The sequence below is a fragment of the Callithrix jacchus genome, chromosome 1 (assembly GCF_049354715.1).
Source record: "Callithrix jacchus isolate 240 chromosome 1, calJac240_pri, whole genome shotgun sequence".
Taxonomy (NCBI): domain Eukaryota; kingdom Metazoa; phylum Chordata; class Mammalia; order Primates; family Cebidae; genus Callithrix; species Callithrix jacchus.
In genome coordinates, this window is record NC_133502.1 from 55250490 (window position 1) to 55276544 (window position 26055).

The window sequence follows — 26055 nt, forward strand, 5'->3', positions numbered from 1 at the left end:
AGAACATCTACAATCTGGTGCACTCTTTGGCAATACAGTTAACGAGAAAAATAAAACCTAGTTCCCTGCCCTGGAAGAACATAAGAGGCCAAAGAAAACAAAGTTATCACGTGTTCGGGATCCAAAAAATGAAACTAATCTTTCCAGAGCAGAGGTCATGTCGGGAAGCAGTGAAAGACTGAGTTTGTAAAATGAAAATATTACTAGTGTGAAGAATCATCGCTCAATCTAATGAGAAATGGAAAGGTAAATAAAAGAGAGATCCACGATTATTCAAGACACTATTGTGGGGTAAAGAAACTGAGAGGAGAAATTACTATTGAACAAAAACAAAACTGAAGCCGGTGAGTTTTCAACTCTACAATCTTTTACGCCAGTGCTTTTCTTCAAAAAAAACTATAGGTACAATAACGCGTAAGGGTTAAAGGAACCACGCCCGGAGCCAAGCCCTCTGTGCTCAATATTCAACTCCATCACTTTCCAGCTATGTCCTTTTTGGGAAAGTTACTTAACAGCTCTGTGCCTCAGTCTCCTCACCTGTAAAATGGGGTGGATGAGTGCCTTTAAAACCAGGAGGGGGTTCTTCAAAACACAGTTGTGGTTACATCTCTCTACTGATCAAAAACTTTATTCACAAAACCAAATCCACATCTTTCGCGAACCGTATCGATCTTGTGTAGGTTCTGCAACCAATAAGCGCTTCCATGTCTCATCTCCGGCAGCTCTGTGCTAGAAAACCTTTTCCTTACCATCTTTCTAAGTCCACTTTAGGAAATTAACTCTCCCTCCCATTCCATAATGCACTCGTCTGTTCCTCTGTACTGGTTTACCACTAATCCCCCAGGTTTTGTTTGGTCTTTTAATGCTCACTCTTTCTTGGAAAGGCAGTAATTTTAGAGAGCAAAGGCAAATCTCTTTCATGGCCGTTCCTACCCTTCATCCCAGAATGTGCCTGTGCAAGCCTGGGAAAAGCGTTACTGAATTAAACCGGATGATTACTACCGTAAAGGCCGCAGTTCCAGAAACTGCCTAATTTCGCATTGCTTTCAAATCCTGAAAATCTTCACACGAAAGGCCTCTTCAAATCAGAACACCATCCTTTCAAGAAAAGTTCTACAGAGCACCCCCACGAGTTGACAATGTGGTCATTCTTAGCTCCAGAAGTTGTGTATGCGCCGCGGAGGGCAGCTGCACACTGGTCGACACTGTACTTTGAAATAAGGGGCGAGAAGAGGCGGCTCCGGCGGCAGCGAGGGCTATGCTCCGCTCTGCCCTCAACTTCCTACGGGCTCGGGGCTCCGGCCGCGTTCGTCCCACTCCGCCGCACTCCGTTCCCAGCCCTCGCCTCCCCTGGTCCCGCCGCAGCAACACCCCCTCCCCGGAGCGGCAGCGCCAAGCGCGCTGCGGTTCCTCCCCCGCGCTCAGCTTGGCCGAGCTCCGGGCTGCCACCCGCCCGGCCCGCGGCCCCCGGCCTCTCCCCAGGCCCGCCGCCCGGGGCCCAGGCCGCCGACGCCGCCGCTGCCCCGAGGGGAGCTGAGGGGACTCGCTCGGCTCCGCGTGGCGCCGGGGGCGGAGCCGGCCCGAAGGGCCCGCGGAGAGGCCGGGGGTGGACGGCGGCCTCCGCCTACCCCGACGCGCACCCCGCCGCCCCCAACCCAACCTCCTTGGGGCCCCGGCCCGCGCCCGCGGCCCGGCAGCCGGCGAGACTCGCCACTTACCAACCCGCCTGGGACAACGCCGCGCCAGGGACCTCGGCCATGGTAGCTGCTTAGGCCGGGGGTGGTGGGGGGCTAGGGTGGGGGTGGTGGGGAGACCTCCTACTTGAGACCCCCCCCTAAAAAAAAAAAAAAGAAAAGAAAAAACTCCTCTGGTCGTCTCTGCAACTGGGCATGCTCAGTGCGGCCGGCGCTTCCGCGTGCGGGTTCCGCTCGCCGTGTTTTCTGAGCGGCCGTAGGGGCCGGCCTGGTGTGGGGCTTCCAGGCTGCGGAGCTCCGGGGGCCTGATCCACCAAACGCGAGCTGGGGGCGCTGGAGTCTGAGGACCGCCGAGGGACTTTGGCTCTTCACCGAGGGCTTTTACTTGTTTTGGGGGCCACTTTCCTGAGTTGCACACCTTGGAAAGTCGTGAGGAAGTTCTTCGTAGAGCAAAAGTGTGGCGTTTGCAGCGCCGACAGGCGGTCACCTTAGAGAGAGCAGGATGAGGCCAGAGACGGAGAGCGCGTCCGGGACGGCGCTAAAAAGGCCACGTTTCGGGCAGTAAGACTCAGAGGTGTCCCCATCCCATTCTGCCCAAAAGTTTACTTTCTTATAAAGATTCGTTCCCTTCACCTCGCCTTTTGATCCTCCCGGACGCAAAGAAAAGAGTGAAGTTCAGGCTTTGGTGAGTCCTCACGGGCAGACAGGGTTGAAGCCGGACACCACAGTGAAAATGACTGGCCAACCCAAGAAAACCTGCACTTCGGAGATAGGGGGAAAGGGGGCAGTTGTGTCAGTGCTTGTTTTTCCTGTTGCCCTCCACATGTGACCGTCCGTATCCCGGCGCGGCCCCGCGACCTTGGCACTGTACTGTCAGGCCTGGCGACCACAGCCGCCTTGCCACCGGTGCCCATGGCCAGCGCTCCAGAGGGCTGGGACGTGGGGTGGGACCCTGAGTGGGCATGCGCGGCGTCGTCGCCGAGCGGCACGGCGGACGCTACAACGCGATTGGACGTCTGCGACTTACGCTGGCCAATCAGGGAGGAACCGGCGGAAGGGTTCGCGGGCCAAGGAGGCGCTCGCTCCCTAAAAGTTTGCTCCACCCTCTCTATCTTTCCCTTCTGGGGCGTCCGGTAGGTGAGGGAAAATACGCTACTGAGGGGCACTGTCCCCATCTTCCAATTCGAGGGAAGAAGACTTTAACCCCTATCTCCGCCGCTTGCCGCCGCTGCTTCATCTGAGGGCATCATCAAAAACAGACTTGGAGCAGAGTCTGCGGAACTGGGCAGAGGCACTCGGGATTGGGGAGGAAATTGGCAGTTACAAAGGAAGGGGATAATTGCCCTGGGTGGAGCTAAAATTCTTTAATACAGATTTTTCTCCTTTTAGCTGGGGTATTCCGTTTGGTCTTCCCAAAAGTCATAGTTATAAAATCGCGATGCTTTCCTTAGGTAGAATGCTATTGAGATTTGCTCCCAAGCATATTGTTTAGATAATTTTAGATCAGAACTAGCTCCATCCTATTCCCTACAATGTATGGCAGTATGCAATGTTTAGGTCAGACGTATGCTACAAGTATATTTCCATTTATAGTCATTGGCCATCGTTTACAGGAGCCAGGAATAGATTTGCCATTTTAAAGGTAAATAGATGACTCAAAAATAAATAGCCAACAATTTTTATTGGCAGTTAGAATTTTTTCTTACCAAAGATTTACATTTTGCGGTTAGTGTAACTTGTTAACTATGAAAATGATATGTTGTCCCAATCATCAGAACTTCTCACTGGTTATGAAGCCCTTTGTTCTCACATGCAGTGTAATTCAGTAAGGATTTACCACTGCTTGGTACTTACAATAATAAAATATTTCACAAAACACTAAATTCCTTTAAAGAATGAGATTCCCACTGGAGAAGTTTGGGACAATAGAGCATCCAAAAAATGGTGACAATAATTGATGAAACACATTGAATTTCTTTGGAGTGCCACAAAAAATAAAAGGAAAGGAGGACAGGACCTTTTCTTTCAGAGGAAAAGATAATAAATGTAGAACAAATGATAGAAAAATCACAATTTTCCAAGTCAACCACAATTGATTCAGGAAAATTTATCAGAGGATACTAAAAGCCACAAGGTGAAAGACTAGCAGTGCAGGATCTTCACATGGTCTCAAAGTATCAAGCATAACTTGCTTATTACAGAAGAGACAATGTACCTTTACGTTTAAAAAAAAAAATTACTGCCTTAAGAGATCAAAGCTAGAATCACTAATAATGGGAAAATCTAATGTAATCTGCTTACAGATGTCATGCAACTAGACATACACATCGCTTACGAAGTATTCTTTGACACCTGTGATCCCAGCACTTTGGGAGGCTGAGGCGGGTGGATCACAAAGTTAGGAGTTCAAGACCAGCCTGACCAACATGGCGAAACCCCATCTCTACTAAAAATACAAAAATTAGCCAAGTGTGATGTCAGGCACCTGTAATCCCCACTACTGAGGAGGCTGAGGCAAGAGAATGGCTTAAACGGGGGAGGCTGAGGTTGCAGTGAGCCAAGATCGTGCCATCCTACTCCAGTCTGGATGACAAGAGCAAGACACCATCTCAAAAAAAAAAAGGAAGTATTCTTGCCAAAATTGTTTAACCTGTATTTAACCAAGCTTCTGGACAGTGGATCCTAAACCTACCCCACACCCCCAAATCTGTTTAGCAATGTCTGGGTTGTCACAGTCTGAGGAGGTAGGGGTGTTATGCATCTCATGGGATACGGCAGGAATGCTGCTAAATATCTTACAAAGCAAGATACGGGACATCCCTGTACTCGGAAGAATGATCTGGCCCAGAATGTCAATAGTGCTAAGGTCTAGATGTGAGAACAAATTTAAAGGACATATAGGGGATATCTGAGCAAGTTAAACATGAAGACACAGGCAAATAAATCCACAATGAGGCATATTCTACAGGAAACCTGGCCTAGACTGTTAAAATGTAATTTAAGATTAAAAAAAAAAGAATTCTTTCAAATTTAAGAGATGTTAAGAGACATGAAAACAAAATGCAATACTGAATCTAAAAAATAAGACAATTACTGGTGGCCAATTGCAGAAATTTGAATCTGGACTGGATATTATTGGATAGTATAGTGGAATTAAGGTTTTCTTAAATGTGATAATGGTATTGTCCTTACATTGGGAATTTTATGTCAAAAACACAGATATAGAATAATTGGGTCTATAAGTTATTTACAAATGATTCAGAGAAATATATATGTAACATATGCATATATACATGTATATAGATAAGAGCAAAAGGAGGTAAATATGGCAAAATATTAAAAATGGGTGAATCAGATGGAGGGTCCACATGTATATTATGTTTTTTTCTCTAGGTTTGAAATTTTCCAAAATAAGTGAATTATTAATTTCTTTCACATCAAAAATTTTAAATTGGAATTATGTTTTGTATAGATTATTTAGTGCCATGGAGAATGGTAATAGCTGACTAGATGAAAAAAGTAGATTTCCATTTTTAATTAGTTAAATCATTGATTTACAGAAAATAGATAGCTACAATGAGCTGAAGTTGGGGAAAACCCTAAGGATGACAAAAAAAGAAAAGTTATGTCCAAGAAAACAAAAAGGAGGAATTAAATCAGTTTGGATTCTGTGGTATAAATTAACAGAAGAGAGAGAGTCTGAAAATCCATTCACCTTTGTTTCACCTCTATCATTTCAGTAAAGGAAAAGGTTCTCAGACTAAAAAAGGTAAAAGAATATGGATAAGTAATAGAAGCTACAATAAAAAGTGAGTTGATAAGAGTGCCTGGCCCTCTGAGGCAAATTATATCTTGTGACTGTAAGCCATTTGAATCCCAGGGAATACTAAAATAACCTATGAATGACTTAGATGAGCCAGTGCCAGGGGGCCCTATTATATCTGAAATCACCTGAAGAACCTATAATTTAAAAGAATGCTAGTTGCACTCACTTATAAAATGAAACATCACAATTTAAAATGTATCTTCTGGTTACATTTTAGTTTTCCATATTCACTTTGATTTCAATAAAATTCAGTCACTTTCCAACAGTTTTAGCATGTGACTTTTCATAAGTATATACAAAAGGAATTGGCCTCTTTTGCTTTCACATCACAAGATATAGCCATATATATTTTAGTTATCTCATTTAACTCACTTCACGTACTAAACTTTGCCACAATCCTTAAAGCCATTAAATTTACCAAGACTACATCTATTTTGTGTTTACAGCATGATACAGTGTTCAGGAAGATCTGTTTTTTAAAGAGAAGTGGAAAATGACCACCTCCCAAAAAAAAACCTTTGTAAACTTTTGCTATAATTTTCGTAGTTAATGAAATTCGCAAGACTACTTCCTGTATTTTCCCACCTTCCTCATGCAGGAACTAATGTATACAGTGGTCCATTTCTAAGACAAAGTGCCCTAAATCAGCTTAGGTCAGCAACCTACAGAAGAAACAGGATGTACTAGGCCCTGCTTGGATGGCTGATGTCTTCTCGTCGGCCTCCCACTGCCCCACTTCCTCACCCTGGCTTTATTGCCCTCACCTGAACCAAAGAAGATTAAGATAAACGTTTACTAGCCTGCAAAATAGCTTGTTTTGTCTGTTCTCATTAGCCTGCCCAGCTACTTCGGTCACAAGTGAAATACTTGAAGATTGCAATGCATTTTGGTCTGCAATAAAATGCAGCAAGACAGTCCTAAAAAGAACATCTAAAGCCCCTACCCAACAATCGATAGGCAACGGCCGGGAAAATTGTGCCCCAGTAGTACTCAGCCTATGTCCTGTGCACTAGGGGATAAATTGCTTGTTAAAGCTGTGCGGGTGTGCCTGTCAAGACTTGCAAGACTGTCTCACTTTTGCTGTTCTCTAGGTCTCTAAGTCCATTTTTTGAGTTTGGACAGGTGAGTTTATTTCTCATGCTTATAATTACCACAGTCTAAATATGCTACAAATCACTTACTCTCTTTAAAGCTTACCACTAAACTTGGCCTAACATGCAGTCTGCTCTTCAGATCTCCTGAAGACCTCAACCACTGTCACTTGCCCCTCTTCTTTGGTACATAGCCACTTTTCAGCACACTGAAAGGACTCTTATATAACTAATTTAAATTAATTTTAGAACTAACATTTCACAGGAAACTATGTAAAAGAAAAAATATATACACTTTATTATTCACCTTTTTTCAACTAATGTTAACACTTTCCTTTAGAGTAGTCAATAAAGTAATGAAATTCAAGGTTAAAAAATATGTTAGCGCTATTTCTTTACAGACTATTTCTGCCACTCTCCACTTCTCTTGAAGTATGGGGAAGTTTTCATCCCATGTGTTCAGTGGCATCCTGTTGATGAGTAATTTTCTGTTAAATTGGTAAAAGGTAGAAACAGGACTCCAGGATATTCTGACTCTAAAACATGCACTTACTTCCTATATTCATAAGGAACTGAAAATATGATAGGATCATTGACAAGGAATAGACAATGAAATGAATGTGCTGATTTTAAATCTGAATCTAAAGTGACAAGACATGGTAATTATCAAGTAGCAATTTGGGCTGTAAAGAGGTAAGGGCAGATTTAAAGATACTGATTTTAGGAAGCACTTTATAAGACATTGCTAAAGCTTTAAAAATGAGTAGGCTTCTGAGGAGTTGTGAGGCTTCTGAGAAGAGGCTCAAAGACTCAGCCTAAGGAACAACCACAGTAAACAGGAGAAAGAAGAAGCCACTAAAAGATAGAAAACCAATACTCAGATTTCAAGAAGGAGAGCTAGAATGCTAGAAAGACAAATAATATGGATGGATTTTTAAAACAAATAGGCGGAATTAAGTTAAAATGTATTTGCTTGACAACCTATAGACAAATCCTTAATAAAAGGGCAATATATATAGACAGCCCAGCGTCCTCAGTTCATCCTGAACATCAATATTCACATTATTGTCATCATTGCAACAAAATTTATTGAATGTGCTAAATATTTTCTAAATAAAAATGAAGAAAGAGGATAAAGTGACCTTTTTAATGTAGCTCTGTTGTTAAGTAACAAAGTTGGGATTTAAATTTATGTCCGTCTGACACTCATACCATCCTCTTAACCAGTACACCATTCCCAGAATGTGGGGCAAGTAGAGATAGACAGCATTTCTAGGTGTTTGTGACATGACATTAAATAACATTGACTCAATAAATATTGCTGAATTGATCCCATAATGAGAAAGCTATTTCCCCTTCCATTTGTCTAACAGCCTCAAAGAGGAGGTTTCAGTTTGGAATGGGTTAACATCCCTTTAATTTTAACCTCTTTAACTTTAATCCCTTTAATGCCACATTCCATTTTTAACAAAAAGATAGCAGGCCTCAAGGTCAGAATCTTTTGTAGACTACAATATCTAGCTATAATTTAATAACATTATTATATTTATGTTTTATATTTATGACACATTCTGATTTTTCATTTATAGTAGTGATAAAGTTTTCTGTTTAAATACACACAAGGCCAGGTGCAGTGGTTCACATCTATAGTCCCAGGATTTCGGGAGGCTGAGGTAGAAGGATCACTCGAGGCCAGACTACGTGACATAGCAAGATTCCATCCTTCAAAAAATTTGAAAATTAGGCATGGTGTTGTATGCCTGGAGTTCTAGCTACTCAGGAGGCCAAGGCAGGAGGATCACTTGAGCCCAAGAATTCAAAGCTACAGTAAGCTATAATCATGCCACTACACTCTAGTCTGAGTGACAGAATGAGAGCCTGTCTCTAAATTAAAATAAATAATAATAAATACACATAAGATTTTTTTAAATGTTCAAAAACTTAGTCTTTTTATTGTTTTATTTTTATTTTTTTAAGATAAATAAAGTCTTGCTCTGTTGCCCAAGCTGGAGTACAATGGCACGATCTGGGCTCATTGCAACCTCCACCTCCGGGGTTGAAGCGATTCTCCTGCCTCAGCCTCCCAAGTAGCTGGGACTACAGGCATGTGCCACCGTGTCTGGCTTTTTTTTTTTTTTTTTTTTTTTTTGTATTTTTAATAGAGACAGGGTTTCACTATGTTGGCCAGGCTGGTCTTGAACTCCTGACCTCATGATCCTGCTGCCTCCACCTCCCAAAGTGCCAGGATTACAGGCATGAGCCACCATGCCAGGCCAACTATCTTCCTTCTTTCTGTGAAATCCTTAATCATAAACTTGGTGCAAAAGATCAGTTATTTATTTTCCACCCTCCATTCCTCTAACTCATATAGCACTGATCCAAGCAGTACTTTCCAGGTGATTATCCCTCTCACATAGTAGATTTTTTTTTCTTTCTTTTTTTCAGAATCCGTGTTCACCAGGTGTCAGAGCACTAGCTGTCATACTGAGCTTCGATGGAATGTCTGTAGGCCAAAAAAGTAGAGCTGAGCTTTGAAACCCTGCTCTCACAGTCCAACTCTCTTCACGGATTTTCTAGGGCTAAAAATATGAGACCTCTGAATCACCAGCCAGGAGTCACCTCTGCTAATTTTTGCTATAAAGCACTTAGGGGCAAATTTTCTAAGCACAGAAAAAAATGAAACAGGTTTACATTCAATTTTATGCCTAAAACATTTCAGTAATAAATAAACGCTGTTACTACTTTTCAAAAGCTTGTTTTTTAAAAACCTTTCTGTACTTTCAAAACTGTCCAATTAACATCTGTGCTCAACTTCTTGAGAACAACTTTTAGAAATAAATAGGCTCATGTAGAGGAGTATCATGTAAGCAGGGATTAAGGGAGGTGTTGGGTGGAGATTGTTCCAATTAGTACTTTTTAAAAAAAACTTGGCACATAACTCTTCTATGACCTAAATAAGGAAAGTTTCTGCAGTGAGAGCCACACCTTTTTATGTATTGGCTCCTTTAATCTTAGCAACAAAGCTATTAGAGGCATGTGTGTGCGTGTGTGTGTGTGTGTGTGTGTGTGTAAAATCCTCAGGAAACTAGGGCCCAAATTTGCATGCATAGTTGGTGAGTGAGAGAGCTGGGGTTTGAGCCTAAGCTTTGAATAACACATTATCCACCCTCCAACCACCTACTCAACCCTGTCTCCATTTCCACAAATCATCCCAACTACACTTTTGTGATTTTTGTAAATTTCTAAACCACTCCAGATTTTAGGTGGCATGAGGAGACTTGGAACTCAGGGAAAATTAGGATTCTGGGAACAGCAAAGACTGAGACAGTAAACAGGACATCCAGATTAAAGAGGCTGAGGATCTCTAAATTACAACAACAAAAAAACCTGTAAGAATTATTTCACCAATGGAACAGAACAGAGGCCTCGGGGGCAATGCCACACATCTACAACCATCTGATCTTTGACAAACCTGACAAAAACAAGCAAGGGGGAAAGGATTCCCTGCTTAATAAATGGTGTTGGGAAAACTGGCTAGCCATGTGCAGAAAGCAGAAACTGGACCCCTTCCTGACACCTTACACTAAAATTAACTCCAGATGGATTAAAGACTTAAACATAAGACCTAACACCATAAAAACCCTAGAAGAAAACCTAGGCAAAACCATTCATAGGCATAGGCAAGGCCTTCATGACCAAAACACTGAAAGCATTGGCAACAAAAGCCAAAATAGACAAATGGGACCTAATCAAACTCCACATCTTCTGCACAGCAAAAGAAACAGTCATTAGAGTGAATTGGCAACCAACAGAATAGGAAAAATTTTTTGCAATCTACCCATCTAAGGGCTGATATCCAGAATCTACAAAGAACTGAAACAGATTTACAGGAAAAAAACAAACAAGCCCATTCGAAAGTGGGCAAAGGACATGAACAGACACTTTACAAAAGAAGACATACATGAGGCCAACAAACATGAAAAAATAAATGCTCATCATCACTGGTCATTAGAGAAATGCAAATCAAAACTACATTGAGATACCACCTTACCCCAGTTAGAATGGCAATCATTAAAAAATCTGGAGACAACAGATGCTGGAGAGAATGTGGAGAAATAGGAACACTTTTACACTGCTGGTGGGGGTGTAAATTAGTTCAACTGTTGAGGAAGACAGTGGCGATTCCTCAAGGACCTAGACATAGAAATTCCATTTGACCCAGCAATCCCATTACTGGGTATAATCCAAAGGATTATAAATCGTTCTACTATAAGAACACATGCACACAAATGTTCATTGCGGCACTGTTTACAATAGCAGAGACCTGCAACCAACCCAAATGCCCATCGATGATAGACTGGACAGGGAAAATGTGGCACATATACACCATGGAATACTATGCAGCCATCAAAAATGATGAGTTTGTGTCCCTTGTAGGAACATGGATGAATCTGGAGAACGTCATTCTCAGCAAACTGACACAAGAACAGAAAATGAAATACCGCATGTTCTCACTCATAGGTGGGTGTTGAACAATGAGAACACGTGGACACAGGAGGGGAGCATCATACACTGGGGTCTCTCAAGGGGAATTAGGGGAGGGACAGCAGGGGCTGGGGAGTTGGGGAGAGATAGCATGGGGAGAAATACCAGATATAGGTGATGGGGAGTAAGGCAGCACATCACACTGCCATGTGTGTACCTATGCAACAATCTTGCATGTTCTTCACATGTACCCCAAAACCTAAAATGCAATAAAAATAAATAAATAGAATTATTTCAAATAGATTTTTCAGTAAATGTTTGTGTAAAGGGTGATAAATTGGGTAATTTTATAATGCTTCAGCTTGACTTAGAATAAAAAGAGGAAAAGCTAACAGTTCAGATATTTTTAGACCAAAGTTACCCAAATGAATCCTTCTAATACCCTCTAGAATCTAAGTCAAATAAAATCATTGCTAATTAACTGTTAACTATAATTTATTAGTGTGATTCAAATATTCACAAGCTGTATCTGCCAGCAGGTTCAACTGAGGCTACATAAGCAATTGTACTCAATTTTATTGTCACTCTTCACAACATAACTAGAGGATTTAAACATCATCCACTATTCTCTCAAACAATAATTCATCATAGTTTTGCAAGGATTCTTCAGGGGCTGTGTAAACATGGACAGCAAGAGTCCTCCACTGTCTTCTGTTTTGACCCTTTGTTTCTATCCACTGTTCAAAACCCACTATAGAAAAGTAACTGGGCTGGGCACAGTGGCTCATGCCTGTAAACCCAACACTTTGGGAGGCCAGGGAGGGTGAATCACTTGAGCCCAGGAGTTCAAGATCAGCATGGGCAACATGGCAAAACCTCACCTCTCCAAAAGTACAAAAATTAGCCAGTCAGTATGGTGCACACCTGTAGTCTCAGCTACTCTGGAGGCTGAGGTGGAAGGATCGCTTGAGCCCAAGAGGTCAAGGTGCATGCAGTAAGCTGTGATCCCACCATTGCACTCCAGCCTAGGTGACAGAGTGAGACTCTGTCTCAAACAAATAAAAGAGAGAGAGAGAGAAGTAACTGGATATTATCATTGTTGCAGTGATGACTTCTTTGAAAATGCTGTTTCTCTGGATAGAAGATGTCTGTTACCCCAAACCTGTACAATCTCGATATGTCAAACAGCAATGTATTCTCTCCTCTGTTTCTGTGCATGAAATAAGGACTGCCCCTCTCCAAATCCCAGTTGCACTTGAGTCACCTGGGACCCGGAACAGCTCCGCTTACTCTGCAGCCTCACAAGTTCCTTTTAGAACAGCTTTTGCTTCAGCTCTCTGGTTCCCTACCACCCAAACAAGAAACTGCATGGAACAGGGTTGAGGAACAGACACTACACTGTCCTCTCCACTCCTCTGTCTTGCTGAAACTGGCCCATACATCCAACTCATACAAGTAGAAGTCAAGGAGATCACAAGCTAGATTGTTTATCAGACACACCTGCATTTTTTTTCAAGTCTGAATTTTTAATTAATTTTAAATTTAAACTTTTATTTTAGATACAAGGGGTACATATGCAGGTTTGTTACCTTTGTATATTGCACCTAGGTAGTAAGCATAGTACCCATTAGGTACTATGGTACCCACAGCCACCTCCCTACCTCCCTTCTCGAGTAGTCCACAGTGTCTGTTGTGCCCATATTTATGCCCATGTGTTCTTAATGTTTAGCTCCCACTTATAAGTAAGAACATGTGGTATTTGGTTTTCCTCTTCTCACATTAATTTGCTGAAGATTGTGGCCTCTGGGTCCATGTTGCTGAAAAAAACATTATTTCATTCTTGTTTATAGCTGTGTAGTATTCCATGGTGTATTTGTACCACATTTTCTTTATCCAGTCCACCATTGATGGGCACCTAGGTTGATTCCATGTCTTTGCTATTGCGAATAGTTCCGCAATGAACATATAAGTACATGTATCTTTTTGGTTTAATAATCTACTTTCCTTTGGGTACATACCCAGTAAATGAATTCCTGGGTCTAATGGTAAATATGTTTTAAGTTCTTTGAGAAATCTCCAAACTGTTTTACATTTCCTTAGTAAAATGAACTAATTTACATTTCCACCAACAGTGCATAAACATTTCCTTTTCTCTCAACCTCACCAAAATCTGTTGTTTTTGACTTTTAAATAATAGCCATTCTGACTGTGTGAGATGATGTCTTATTTTGGTTTTGATTTGCATTTCTGTGATGTTGAGCACTATTTTGTATGTTTCTTGGCCACTTGTATGTCTTCTTTTGAGAAGTGTCTGTTTATATCCTTTGTGTATTTTTTAATAGGGTTGTTTTTTGCTTGTTGATTTAAGTTCCATTAAGCTACACTTTTGCCAGATGCATAATTTGTAATTATTTTCTTGCATTCTGTACGTCATCTGTTTACTCTGTTGATAGTTTCCTTTGCCATGCAGAAGCTTTTCAATTCAATTAGGTTCCACTTGTCAATTTTTGTTTTTGTTGCAATTGCTTTTGGAATTGTAACAAAAAAATTATTTGTCAAGGCCAATGGTGAGAAGGGTATCTCCTAGGTTTTCTTCTAGGATTTTTATAGTTTGAGGTATTATATTTAAATATTTAAACCATCTTAAGTTAATTTTTGTATATGGTAAGAGATGAGGGTCCAGTTTTATTCTTCTGCATATGGCCAGTTAGTTATCCAGTAGCACTTATAGAGTAGGGAGTCCTTTCCCCATTGCTTGTTTTTGTCTACCTTGTTGAAGACCAGATGGTTGTAGGTCACACTACATTTTTAAAAATCCCAGCTGGGGAATATCCTCCTCTAATGTTAGTTTTAATAATTCAGATTTCTCATATAAGGATTGTATTTTATGCAAATAAATAGTTTAAAATACATCATTTTTAAAATCAATGAAAAAACTCAGACATATTTTATAGGATATTTATAAAGTAAATTACTATAAAATACTATTAACTCTTGACACTGGAATAACCAGGTGAATGGCTCCATTCAGATAATCTATTTCTCTAAGACTATTTTTCATTCAAGGGGTTAAATTGCTTGAAGAGGTGGATAATAAAAATCCTCTTGATGCTTCTACTTTCTATGATTTTAAATAATAAAAGTATAATTTTATTATTTCATATCATTGATAGGTTAGCAAATTGCATTTTCCAAAGATGGCTGCACCAATATATATCTCATCCCATGCTCTTCTTACAGTGTGGTATCCCCAGGCCTCCAGTGAAAGGTGGAGTTTCTATTTCCTCCTTTTGGATCTTTGTAATTTCCTTGACCATAAGAATGTGTCAGAGGTAAGGCTGCTTGATTTCTGAGACTAGATTGCAAAAGGCAAAACAGTTTCTGTGTTGTGTCTCTCTGTCTCTCTCTTTCTTATGTGTCATCTATTAAGCTATCTTGATGTTTGTCCTTAGACTCCAACCATTATGCTGTAAGTAATCTCAGGTGACACAGAGAAGCCACCTGTAGGTGTTTCAACCGGCAGTCCTAGTTAGGTCCCCAATCAAAAATCACCATCACCTGCCAGACATGTGAATGAAGGAGCCTTCACACAATGCAGCCATCAACCTTTGAGTCTTTCAGCTGAGGCTTCAGATGTCCTGGAGCAGAGGAAAGCTGAGTCTGTGTGCCCTGATGTCATGCCCCACAGGAACCGTGAAAGGGAATAAGTGATTATTACTGTTTAAAGCCATTAAGTTTTGGGGCAATTTGTTAGGCAGCCAAAATCACCTGATTCTGGGCTATGAGACGCTAACACATTTGGATTGGCTTCCGTATGCCAGACACTCTTGCTGGACCATTATTTGCATCATTTCCCTTAGTCTGCACTAGCCTCAATATTCGCTTTTATGCTGCATTATTGGACATATCTTGATTTATTATATGCTAAGTTTTTGGTCAGTAATGCAACTCCCAGATATATCATTGTCCCTTGGGACAATTTCCTAGTGCTCTTCCCAGAAATTCCTAGTACTGTCTGATTAGTACAGAGGAAAAACTACCATGAGGTAATGAAGACCCACTTCAGGGTTGATGCTCACAGAGAAATGTTTTGGCAATGACAATTTTTAAAAACCTGTTTTTAAAATGATTAAAATTGAACTCTAAACTGCCTTCCATCTCTAAGGTTTAATTCTATGAAACTATCAATATATTTATTTTTCAGATGCCTTTAAAAGGAGGAATGTTAGTCAATACTCTGAAATATTTCTTCTACCTCTTCTCTCATATTAACTAATATCTATCTTTCTTACTTTGCTGAAGGTAATAAATGTAAGGAAAATGTGGTCAAATGAGATAGAGGTGTTTACTCTTTTAATTCTTAAAAAATAATTTTTTATGCCAGACTTTTATTTGTTACAGAAATGTAGCTGTTTTATGGCTAGTATTTGTGTAAGATACCTGTTTCCTCCAATCTGTCTCTCTTATGCAAATGTAAAAATAGTTAATATAATAATATAGCAATATTATAGTAATATATGTTTACTTTTACACATTATTGGTTCCAGTTAGTATTACACATATTATTAATTATATGTGATTAATAATATTTATTATAAATATTATTTTTATTGACATGTTTGGGGTGGAAATTCTACCCATATTTAGTTCAAAGCAAAATTCAACTGCTTTATCAGTCATCAACAAATGGAACAGATGCAGCATTTTGTTGACAGATAATATTTGGTGGTATATTGGATTCTTGAGCTAGAAACACTGGTGAATATTAAAGTCATAAATAATTCAATCCTTTATAGCGTCAGTGAATGACCTCAAAATAACCCTGTTCAATCTGGAGCCACTGGTGATGGCCCAAAGTTCGGCAAGGCCAAATCATACCCTGCTGTATATAGTAACACACTGTAATATAGAGTTTCAACAAAGAAAATACAGTTAGCATAATAATGAGGCATTAGCTGAATGCCCATGGAATTGTTGACCTAAAACAAAAAAAAAAAATCCACAGAAAGGATGTGTTTTGAAGGATGCTGACACAAAGTAATTAAAATAACTAGAGAAATAGACCTAGCTAAAAACTTAGCAAGTCGAAGTCCTGTCTTATTCACTTAACCTCTAACTTACGCTCTCGAATCCTCACAGACTATTTTAATATTCAGTTATTCAATAGAGTAAATTCAGAGCATCGCCGTATTTAATTCCAGTGCTCCTGCCACAACCACCTCTACCCCAATATCAAACTTTTCATGATTTCCATAATGTGCTAATGCCTTTTCCTCTTTGGTGGCTTTTTACTGATTGTGCCCTTAGTCTTGAATGCTGCTCTTCTCATTTGTGCCTCAGATATCACTTCTTCGAACCCTTGCGTGATATACCCAAATGCAACTGTTGCCTCCCGCTACTATGCTCACATGCCATTTTGTATATCCATTTTCTACAGCTCTCACTGTACCACGTTGATATCATTTATGTATTTACGCATTCAGTTCTGAGGTGTGAGGTGCTTAACATCAGCAACCATTATTTCATCCTTTTACTACCCAGCCTGGTCACAGAGCTTGAACGTTAGACATGCAGATTTGAATTTTGGCTCCACCTTTTATTGGCAGTGTGACGCAGGAAGAGCTACTTAACTTCTCTCAGCCCTCATTATCTTTTCATGGACCGTCTTGGTAGGATTACTTTGAGGATTAAATGAGATAAAATACACATACAGTGTCCATTACACTCAATAAACACTGATCACTGAATGTGATAAACGTGTGTCCTCATCTAACTAACTTGAAATATTTATTCCAGGTTAGAGAAGACTGAAATTAGTGTAGTGATAAGCATTATCTTTCTAGATTAAAAGAACTGCATGTAATTCTTCATAGACATGTTCAAATGTTATCAAAATCAACAAGCATCATAAGAAGCAATGAAAATAATCCCTAGGGGCATCATCTGAGTCAATAACTTTATCTGTCAAAATGATAACCACCATCCTTATAATAGTTATCAGTTACACTATATATATTCCCCACAATTTTTCTCTGTTGATATGAAGTATATTTAAATTAATTGAATCCATTTTAATTAATGTTTACATTTATATATGAAAAGACTCATTATTACAATTATAGCAAATATTATTTTATTATATATAAAAGATTCAAAATAAATTCATGATTTAATATCTTTAGAGATGGTGATTAATGGCAAAAAATAGGAATCATGGCAAACTAGTTTTCCTTAAAATATATATATATTTATACACATAAAATATATATATATATGTATACACACACACACACACCTGTATTCCAAAATATGTATATGCAGGCTCACATAAACAGAATCACAAAGCAAAAGCTACAGTCAAGGACGGCAAAGGAACTCTGTGTAGAATCAGACTTGTCTCCTGTGACAGGACAAGGAACTTGAAACATTTTGCATTTTGCAGTTTCAAACTAGGCTATAAGAAAAAATTTAGTCTGGATAACTGATTGGATATAGGTCAACCTTATTTATAGGTCTGGACAGTAATAATAATCCGCTGCCAATTTCCTGAAGCCATAGTCCTGATACAGGACAGTGGCTGAATGAATGACAATGCCTGTGTGGAGTAAAGTCAGAAGTCAGGGGACTGGAGGGTGTTCCTGAAACAGAGCAAAAATGAATCCTGTCTCTCCCAAACATGCCAACTCTTTGTCTTTTAAGGACTGGAAATATTTTCTTCCTCCCCACATGAAAATGCAAAACAAAAACCCAAAAAACAAAAATACCACACCAAAGACAGCCTCTACCACTGAAAAACAGCATGTGGGAGGCAGAAAGTAGGAACTGAGCTGAATAATAATACTGTTCAGGATTTCCTTCCATTATCACTGCTCTTCATTACTTCCTGTACTTAAGCTCTGTTCAGAAATGTCAAGCAAATAGCCAGTATAGCATTACCTCTAAATGCACATTATATCTACAAATGGATGGTGAGGGGAGAGGTTTGATCCTTGTTATATATAAACTGTAAGGCTTTTTAAAATTCAAGGCTCTTAGAAAAGCCTGCATAAATTCATTCATTCTCAAATTTAGACCTTCCAGCGAATGATAGCTTTAAAATTGATCATTCTAACTTTAACAAAGTAAAATGAGATTTCCCAAGAAGTATTAATAAGTGGAATTAAACATAGTGGATAAAATTGTAAATAGATTAATAATGTCTGGAATGTTTATAATTTTGTTCATTACACCTCAAACAACTTTTTAAGTCTATTTTTTATTTACGTTGCTGCAATGTATCTGTATTTTTTAAATCTTCATTTTATTAATGAAAAAAACTTCATTTTATTAATGAAAAAATATATATGGGAAGTTAGGTAGCTGTGTTGCTTGGTCATTTTAAATGGGTAGAAAGAAATCAGAGATCCTGAGCAATTCAAGTTATTACGTATATTAGCTGTCATATATTCTCAACAAATGGCCCTAACTGTAACCCTTTTTATACTGTTGACCAATTGCAAAAAGGTAAAAGGTTGGGAAAAAAAAGTCATTTTTGCAATATCTATAGATGCCATAAGTGGTAATAAGTTAGGCTCATTAGAGTAGTTACAGGAATGTGACAGACCCAGTAGAAAAATGCCTTTCTCTTTGAAGGAAATATATTGAGGGACATGCAGTTAAAAGCTGATCAGGGTAGAAATAATATTGGAGGCTTTTGTTCACACCAAAACCCTGTCAAAGACTTACTTTCTCCCATTTCTCTCCTCTATTTCCACTTAAACCCATCTCATTTTGTTCCCATTACTCCTTTAAACTGCTCCAGGTCTTCATAGACCTGCACGTTGCTAAACCCAGTACTCAGTCTCTCCTTACCCTTTTGTGGCCAATCAGTCTTGACAGTGGGCACAGTTGAGCACTTTTTCCACTCTGACACATATTCTTCACTTGGCTTGCAAGACATCATAGTCTCTTGATTTTCCTCCTATAAGAAAGACAACAACTTCATAGAAATTGACCCATTTGAAAGATTTTAAAAATATATCTATTCTCTGAAAGACATTCTTTGTCAGTGCCCTCTAATCCAAGATGGCAGAGTGTTCAGTGACCTGAAGATTTGCAGTACTATAAATATAAAATTATCTGCACTAAGCTAGACAAATATAAACAAAACAGGAGGTGGGAAACCTAGCATGAGATGGAACTGGCACTTAAAAGAAGTCTGATGGTCAGGCCCCTACCTAGCATCACTTGTAATAAATTCTCTTCCTGCAAAAGGGGATAATTATTTTAATTGCAAATATTCATTGGGCTTGCCGCTTGGGGGCCAAAAGCCAATTAGCCATTGCCTCTTCACTGGCAGACCATATGCTCACTGTGCTGGGAGACAAAGGCCAAGATAAAGGTCTTGAAACTGAGGTCTAAGCAAATAAGGAAGGGACTGAAGGTAGTTTTTCAGAAGTACAAATCCTCTGCCCAGATTTTATGTTGAAAGACTCTAACTTTAGATCAACAGATTTGGTGATTAACCCATGGAATTACAGACTCAGAGCTAACTAAATTCTTTTAAAAACTGTACTGCCGGCCGGGCACGGTGGCTCATGCCTGTAATCCCAGCACTTTGGGAGGCTGAGACGGGCGGATCACGAGGTCAAGAGATCGAGACCATCCTGGCCAACATAGTGAAACTCTGTCTCTACTAAAATATAAAAATTAGCTGGGCGTGGTGGCACACATCTGTAGTCCCACTACTCTGGAAGCTGAGGCAGGAGAATTGCTTGAACCTGGGAGGCAGAGGTTGCAGTGAGCCGAGATCACGCCACTGCACTCTAGCCTGGCACCTGACAACAGAGCAAAACTGTATCTAAAAAAAAAAAACCAAAACAACAACAACAAAAAAAAACTGTACTGCTAAAGAAATTCCAAGGTTAACAAACAAAAGTTGATAATCATTAAACCCCAAAGTCCTATGTAATCCCTTCACTTCCTCTCAGTGATGTCCTGGTAGAATGGTAAAACTGGCTATGGGGAGCATTTGATTCACAGTTGCTGATTCCTGTGGTATAAATACTCCCTTCATGGCCATTTCAAGCTATCAACATGTGTCACTGAATACAGACTTGGGAAGGGATATATACAATTTCCTGTCACACTGCTGCCTCCTCTTCACCAGGAAGTGGGCTGTAAAGATGTACATCCACCACAAAGGGCTTCCTTCCTAGTATTCATTATCTATGAAGGATACTAGACTTGGGAGATCTTGCCAGAGGGAAGAAAGAGGTGGCTAAATTCACTGTCCAAAAATTTTCTTTTACTACCCAGTCAAAAAGTTCCTCATCTACAGGACATGATATATACTATTGAGTCAGTCACCACTTAAAGGAGCTTCCCATTCTATCCTCTTCTCCATAAGAGTTCTAAGTTGATATTAGCCTATTTTCATCTACAATTGCATTTTGAGTGTGTTGGAAGGGATTAGGTATATTATTTATCTGTAAGTTCTTAGACCATGAGAATTATATTAAGACCTAAACATGCTGATATGGTTTGGTTCTGTGTCCAAATCTGCCCAAATCTCATGTCAAATTATAATCCACAGTGTTGTAGGTGGGGTCTGGTGAGAGATGATTGGATGAGCTGGTTTCCGCTTTGGTGCTGTTCTTGTGGCAGTGAGTGAGTTTTTGTGAGATCTGGTTGTTTAAAAGTATGTGGCACCTTTCCCCCCCACCCCCCATTTCTTCCTGCTCTGGCCACATAAGATGAGCCTGCTTCCCCTTTGCCTTCCCATGATTGTAAGTTCCCTGAGGCCTCCCTAGAAGCAGATGCTGCCATGCTTCCTGTACAGCCTGCAGAACTGTGAGCCAGTTAAACCTCTTTATAAATTACCCAGTCTCAGGTATTTCTTTATAGCAGTGTAAGAATGAACTAATACACATGCATAACCCAGATATTGTAGATTTAGAATTAGATGCAGTAATTGTACCAAATGCTGAATTGTCTCCCTTGGGGGAAGGCATGAGTACACATGAAAGTACATCATTATATGGCAATTTAAGACATGTTGGGAAATTTATATACATGAAGAAAGATGTATAGTGATGTTAAGTTAATGAAAGGGTAGGTTCCAAATGATTTTCTTAAACCATTACCCCTCTTTTGCTAACAGAATTGTATTTGAATTTCTTTTGGGTTCCCATTTCTCTGCAACTCTTGCATCCACGTGGTTCAGGTACAATTTCGTCTCTTGTTCCAGGGATAAAGCATATGACTTACGCCTGACCAATCAGACTACTAATTTCCCCTAGGGAATGATTTGATTTGGGATGGAAATGTGACCCCAGTTGGTCTAGTAAGAATAGCATCTAGGATTCTGCTGGAGTTACCAGTAAGAGACATGTTCCCTTTCCTCATAGGTTTAAGTCTTGGATGATACAAGCCTGAAGATACAAGAAGCCACTACTTGAGGCTTTAAAATGATGCCCCACAATGGACAGCATGGTTGAAAAAGATAACTTGATTTATTTTAGCCCTTGAATCAAACTAAATCTGAAGAAATTAGGTTGTAGAGGCCAATACATTCTTCAGCCTGTTTGAATTGGATTTTCTCTTACTACTGTTTTAAGCATTTCTCTGGTGTACTTTAAATTGAAGAGAAAAAATTTACAGTAGATTATAGAAGTTGTATATTTAATATGCATGCTTCATCTGATTCCCTTAACCACATCTACTTCTTTAGTTAAATGGAATGCTACCTTTTCAAAAAGAAATCAAATAACATTTAGGAAAGCTAGAATACTGATTATTTTATTCCCTATCTGATACCTTTCAAAAACTCCAAAAAATTAATGTATAAAGAAAACGCTGGCATATTTTATATTTACCAGATAAAATTGGAAAATTGAGATATCCACAATAGCTGGTTTCTGTGACATTGCCCCAACTGTGTCATCTTATCATCAGAAATTCTACTGCTATTGAGATCTTGTCTTTGCTGTGTTTCATTCAATTTTATTGACCCACAGACCTGTCATACTTTTTGTCTCTACAGAAACCAGATAATAGCTCATATAATTAAATAATTTATATTATCATAATAAGGGAAGGACATACTCTACTAAAATATCCTTTTTTGCCATGACATACAGAAATATTTTAGAACAACCTAACCCTTTTGTGTCCTTCAAATAAAAGTTGTACTGGAAACTACTACTTTGCCAAATTATTCCAACAATGCTAGTTAGATTTCTTTTCTTTTTTTTTCTTTTCTTTTCATAGAGATGGGGTTCCACCATGTTGGCCAGGCTAGTCTTGAACTCCTGACCTCAGGTGGTTCACCCGCCTTGCCCTGCCAAAGTGCTGGGATTACAGGCGTGAGCTACTGCACCCAGCTAGATTTCTTTTCAAGTCATAAGTTAAACTGAATATTTCTTGAAAGAGCATGGGACTTTGAACATGGCAAAGCTTTGCTTACGTTAAAGATGATTAAGTATCATCTGATATAGGTCAATTGCAATCCAGACATAAATTAATTAATCTATCTGCTCTCCTTACATTTAACAATCTTTTGTTTTTTGTTTTTTGAGACAGAGTGTCTCTCTGTCACCCCGGCTGGAGTGCAGTGGAACGATCTTGTCTCATTGCAAACTCCGCCTCCTGAGTTCAAGGGATTCTCATGCCCCAGCCTCCCAAGTAGCTGGGATTACAAGCGTAAGCCACCATGCCTAGCTAATTTTATTCTATTTTTAGCAGAGACAGAGTTTCACTGTGCTGGCCATGCTGATCTCGAACTCCTGACCTCAGGTGATTCACCCGCCTTGCCCTCCCAGAGTTCTGGGATTACAGTCTGAGCCACCATGCCTGGCCCTAAAAATCTATAAAATAAAATAATATATTTGCTCTTCCACTGAAAAAAGATGCCACATTTTCTTTTTCTCATTTCTTAAATAATATGGTGCTTTATGTTTAAAATATATTTCGTCTTCTCATTCTTATATTCATAAGGAATGCTTTCTCTCCACTACATGAGGGTCAGATAACTTCCAATGTTGAGACTTAAAGTACCAGAACTCAGTTAGTAGTCTCATAAAGACTAGAGTTTGAACAGGAAGAAAGCAAAGAATTTGTACAACACAAGAAAAAAAGAAATTAGGCACCAAATTCGTATCTGAAGAAAAATATTTAGACCCTTAATAGATTACAAACATTCAAGGGACAATTGCTCTTAATTCGCTAGGCTGGGGCTAGACCAGCACTCAGTCAGAGTTCAGAGGGTACTTCTCAGAGAATAATAAAATTAAGTGAAATGCTGGATCTAGTCCTCTGGCTTCACATTCTTTTTCCCTTAAGACAGAAGCATATTTACTGTGCCTGTTTTATAAAATTTGCAAAAGAAGGTTACTTTACTCCCTGAGCTGAAGCCACTGTCTCTTTCTACTACGCATTGTCATTGTTGCAGGCACTTTGGGGACTTGCCTAAGTGGAACTGCGTTGGGTTACTTTTAGTTTGGGTTTGGTGGCCTGTGTTTATGTGGTTTCAAGGTACTTTTCTTACATAGTTTTTAATGCTGGCTGTTCCAGTGTAGGAATAGCTTCCAGGAATCTTCTGACACCACATTGTGCAGAACCACCAAACATCTTAACACAAAGACCTCAATTACAAATTGGTTAAAATGACTGCCACCAGATCAAAAGATCTTGAAAGGTCAATCCTACTTTATAGAGGTTTCCCAAATTTAGCAGCAGTATTAAAATTGTACATCAACTTTATCAAGAAAGAGTTGTGAAGCTGTAACTTTTCTAAACTTTCAATAAGAAGAACCAAGTTTACATCAACTATGCTAAGGAGAAGACTGAATTATCTTTCTCTTCCCTGGATAAAAAAAAAATTATATTCTGAAATTATTTTCTTTTTTTACTTAATTAATTTATGTTTTATTTTTTGTTATAGAGACAGAGTTTCACCATGTTGGCCAGGCTGGTTTCAAACTCCTGACCTTTCGAACACCCACCTCGGCCTCCCAAAGTGCTGGGATTACAGGCGTGAGCCACCACACCCGGCCCTGAAATTATTTTCATATGAAGAGACAATTAGTGAGTATGAGCATAAAAAGTGTAAGGAAAAAGTTTTTGTAATGACATATCAGAAAGTTCGTTATTTAAAAGCATTTTGTTAAATTTCTGGACATTATGATCTTTGTGATATTTTTTAGCCCTTTGAGATTTATAATTTGTTGTGCTTTTCACTATATTTCTGAGTGAATGCTCACTTTCTTGCCAAATATTTGTGTATAATTTTGTAATCTTTCTTAAATAAGTACTGCCCCTCCCAGATTGTATAAACTTGAAGACATATGAAATCTGGATCCACACATTCCTTCAAAATAAATATCAACACAATTATGTCTGTATGAATTCCAAGTAAAAAATTTGTCTATCATCCCAGAGTTTCCAAATACTGATTTGCTGAATTAAAAAAAAAACTCATCAAAATGTTTAGCATCAGATGGCCATAATCAATGGATGGCATTCCAGGAACACATTAGAATCTGATTTACAGCCTCTGCGAATTCTCCACGCAGTGAAATGTCATTTGTTTGAGGGTTCAGTCCTACTAAAAATTAAAGAAAGTTTTAAATTACTTTCTTTATCATGGAAAATCATTTCTGGCTCCTTGCCTTCTTATCATATAGTTCTTCTCATCTAAACACAACAAGTTCTTCCTTTACATTTTTATTCAACATCTTTTAGCTAAGCATAAAAGAGTCACTATCAATTTCTCACCAGTTCCTGAATATTTCTAAGTTGAAATTATTTTAGAGTAGTTATTCATGGGGCTTAAAAGTTGAAATGAAAAAGCACTGAAAATCAATTTCATTATAAGCTTTGAAGTAAAGGGATGTTGCATCAAAAAACTTTACTGGTTGGTAGGTGGTATTTACTTATTTTATTCTGGAATGCTACAGCACAGCAACTTTTAAACCACTGAAAAACGCAGCTGGTGATTTTCTGAACACATTCCCTATACATAATCAGGGAAGTCTCAGCTTGACTGGGTGTTTGCACAGAATTCACTGAAAAGAATACATCTGTATTATTTCATGGCGGTGACTTCATTTATAACATTATGCACTTTCCTTCTCATAGTGGCTGCTTCAGTTAACGATCCTGTTCCACAGCAGGTTGGATATTTTCCCTGGTGGATATCAAAATAGTGAGACTAACAAATGATTCTCAAGACCCTGAGGGAGAGTTCAAAAATCAAAGTTTGCTGTATTTAATGGGCCAAAAACAAGGTTTTTAAAGTCATGCATACACAAGCAATGTGATGTGGAGAACAGCAGTTGACACTCTGAAATTTTAACACCCTAAAGTGTTAGTGGCATCCAACTTCTTTGGGAGACCAGAGTTCCTCCCTATCCCTATTCACTCCAACTAGTGAGATTCAAGGACAAAATGGAGTCCCAAGTACACCAGATTTGGGTCTTTGTACTGGAGAAGGACATTTTAAAGGAAATTGCAAATATACAGTTAATACAATTCTAATAAGACCATCAGCCTCTTTCCTTCCTAAGTTACTGGACTGGCTTTCTTCATTTTTTTTCCCTGAGTGTGTCTATATGTCAAGACAGAGCCTGGGGATATTTCCTGTATGGGAACTCCACCCTACTCCAACATAAACAGCATAGTTCTTTGGAATACTAGGATATCTGAGAGCAAACAGAAGGCTGTTTGCCAGCAGAATTCTTACTGGGAATGCCTTAAATTTGGAAAGTTTAGTGGACAGCTGGGTAATCCCAGGGAAAGAAGACATGAAATCTCTTCTCCAGTCCTTACAGAGAAGGCTTTCTTTTTCTCTACCTAGCTTCAGAGGTGAAATTCCAGGATTCCAGGGAGAGTGGTGCAAGCCTCCTGACAAAAGCCAACGAGCAAGCCTCCAACTTGTCTCTGGTGTAATTTGAAGGAAGTCTCCTGATCTTGTGTTGAA

The 26055-nt window shown here is 39.2% G+C and overlaps 2 protein-coding genes across 14 annotated transcripts in view; one reads left to right on the forward strand and one right to left on the reverse strand.

The window, feature by feature from the left end:
• The window catches only part of TDRD3 (tudor domain containing 3), a 328644-nt gene that overhangs the window by 182351 nt on the left and 120238 nt on the right, over positions 1-26055 (reverse strand). For 10 of the 11 annotated variants that reach the window (XR_013526711.1, XR_013526719.1, XR_013526714.1 and 7 more), the window contains exon 1: positions 1719-2633. Coding sequence is in view for 7 of the 11 variants with exons in the window: in XM_078349771.1 (XP_078205897.1) it covers positions 1719-1759 (41 nt within the window). In the remaining 4 variants the exon portion in view is untranslated. Of the gene's footprint in view, positions 1-1718; positions 2634-18947; positions 19057-26055 lie in introns of those variants that run through there. The other variant, XM_078349825.1, reaches the window with a different exon arrangement.
• Positions 137-24154, forward strand: LOC144579352 (uncharacterized). 3 transcript variants are annotated; one of them, XM_078349980.1, is made up of 2 exons: positions 137-1760; positions 9057-9275. In XM_078349980.1, exons 1-2 carry the CDS (start codon positions 1140-1142, stop codon positions 9144-9146), a joined length of 711 nt encoding a protein of 236 aa, XP_078206106.1. In that variant the 5' UTR covers positions 137-1139; the 3' UTR covers positions 9147-9275. The 3 variants fall into 3 exon arrangements, 1 of the variants encoding a protein (XP_078206106.1); XR_013526787.1 differs by lacking the exons at positions 137-1760; positions 9057-9275 and adding exons at positions 2185-2379; positions 24019-24154; XR_013526782.1 differs by lacking the exon at positions 137-1760 and adding an exon at positions 2185-2379 and having other exon boundaries at positions 9057-9191.

What these genes read in the sequence shown, in the direction of transcription:
- LOC144579352 (XM_078349980.1), top strand. Translation starts at nt 1,140, where the DNA reads ATGTGGTCATTCTTAGCTCCAGAAGTTGTGTATGCGCCGCGGAGGGCA. An exon ending in CGCCAGGGACCTCGGCCATG is followed by an intron (nt 1,761 to 9,056) that starts GTAGCTGCTTAG and finishes TCTTTTTTTCAG; the next exon opens with AATCCGTGTTCACCAGGTGT.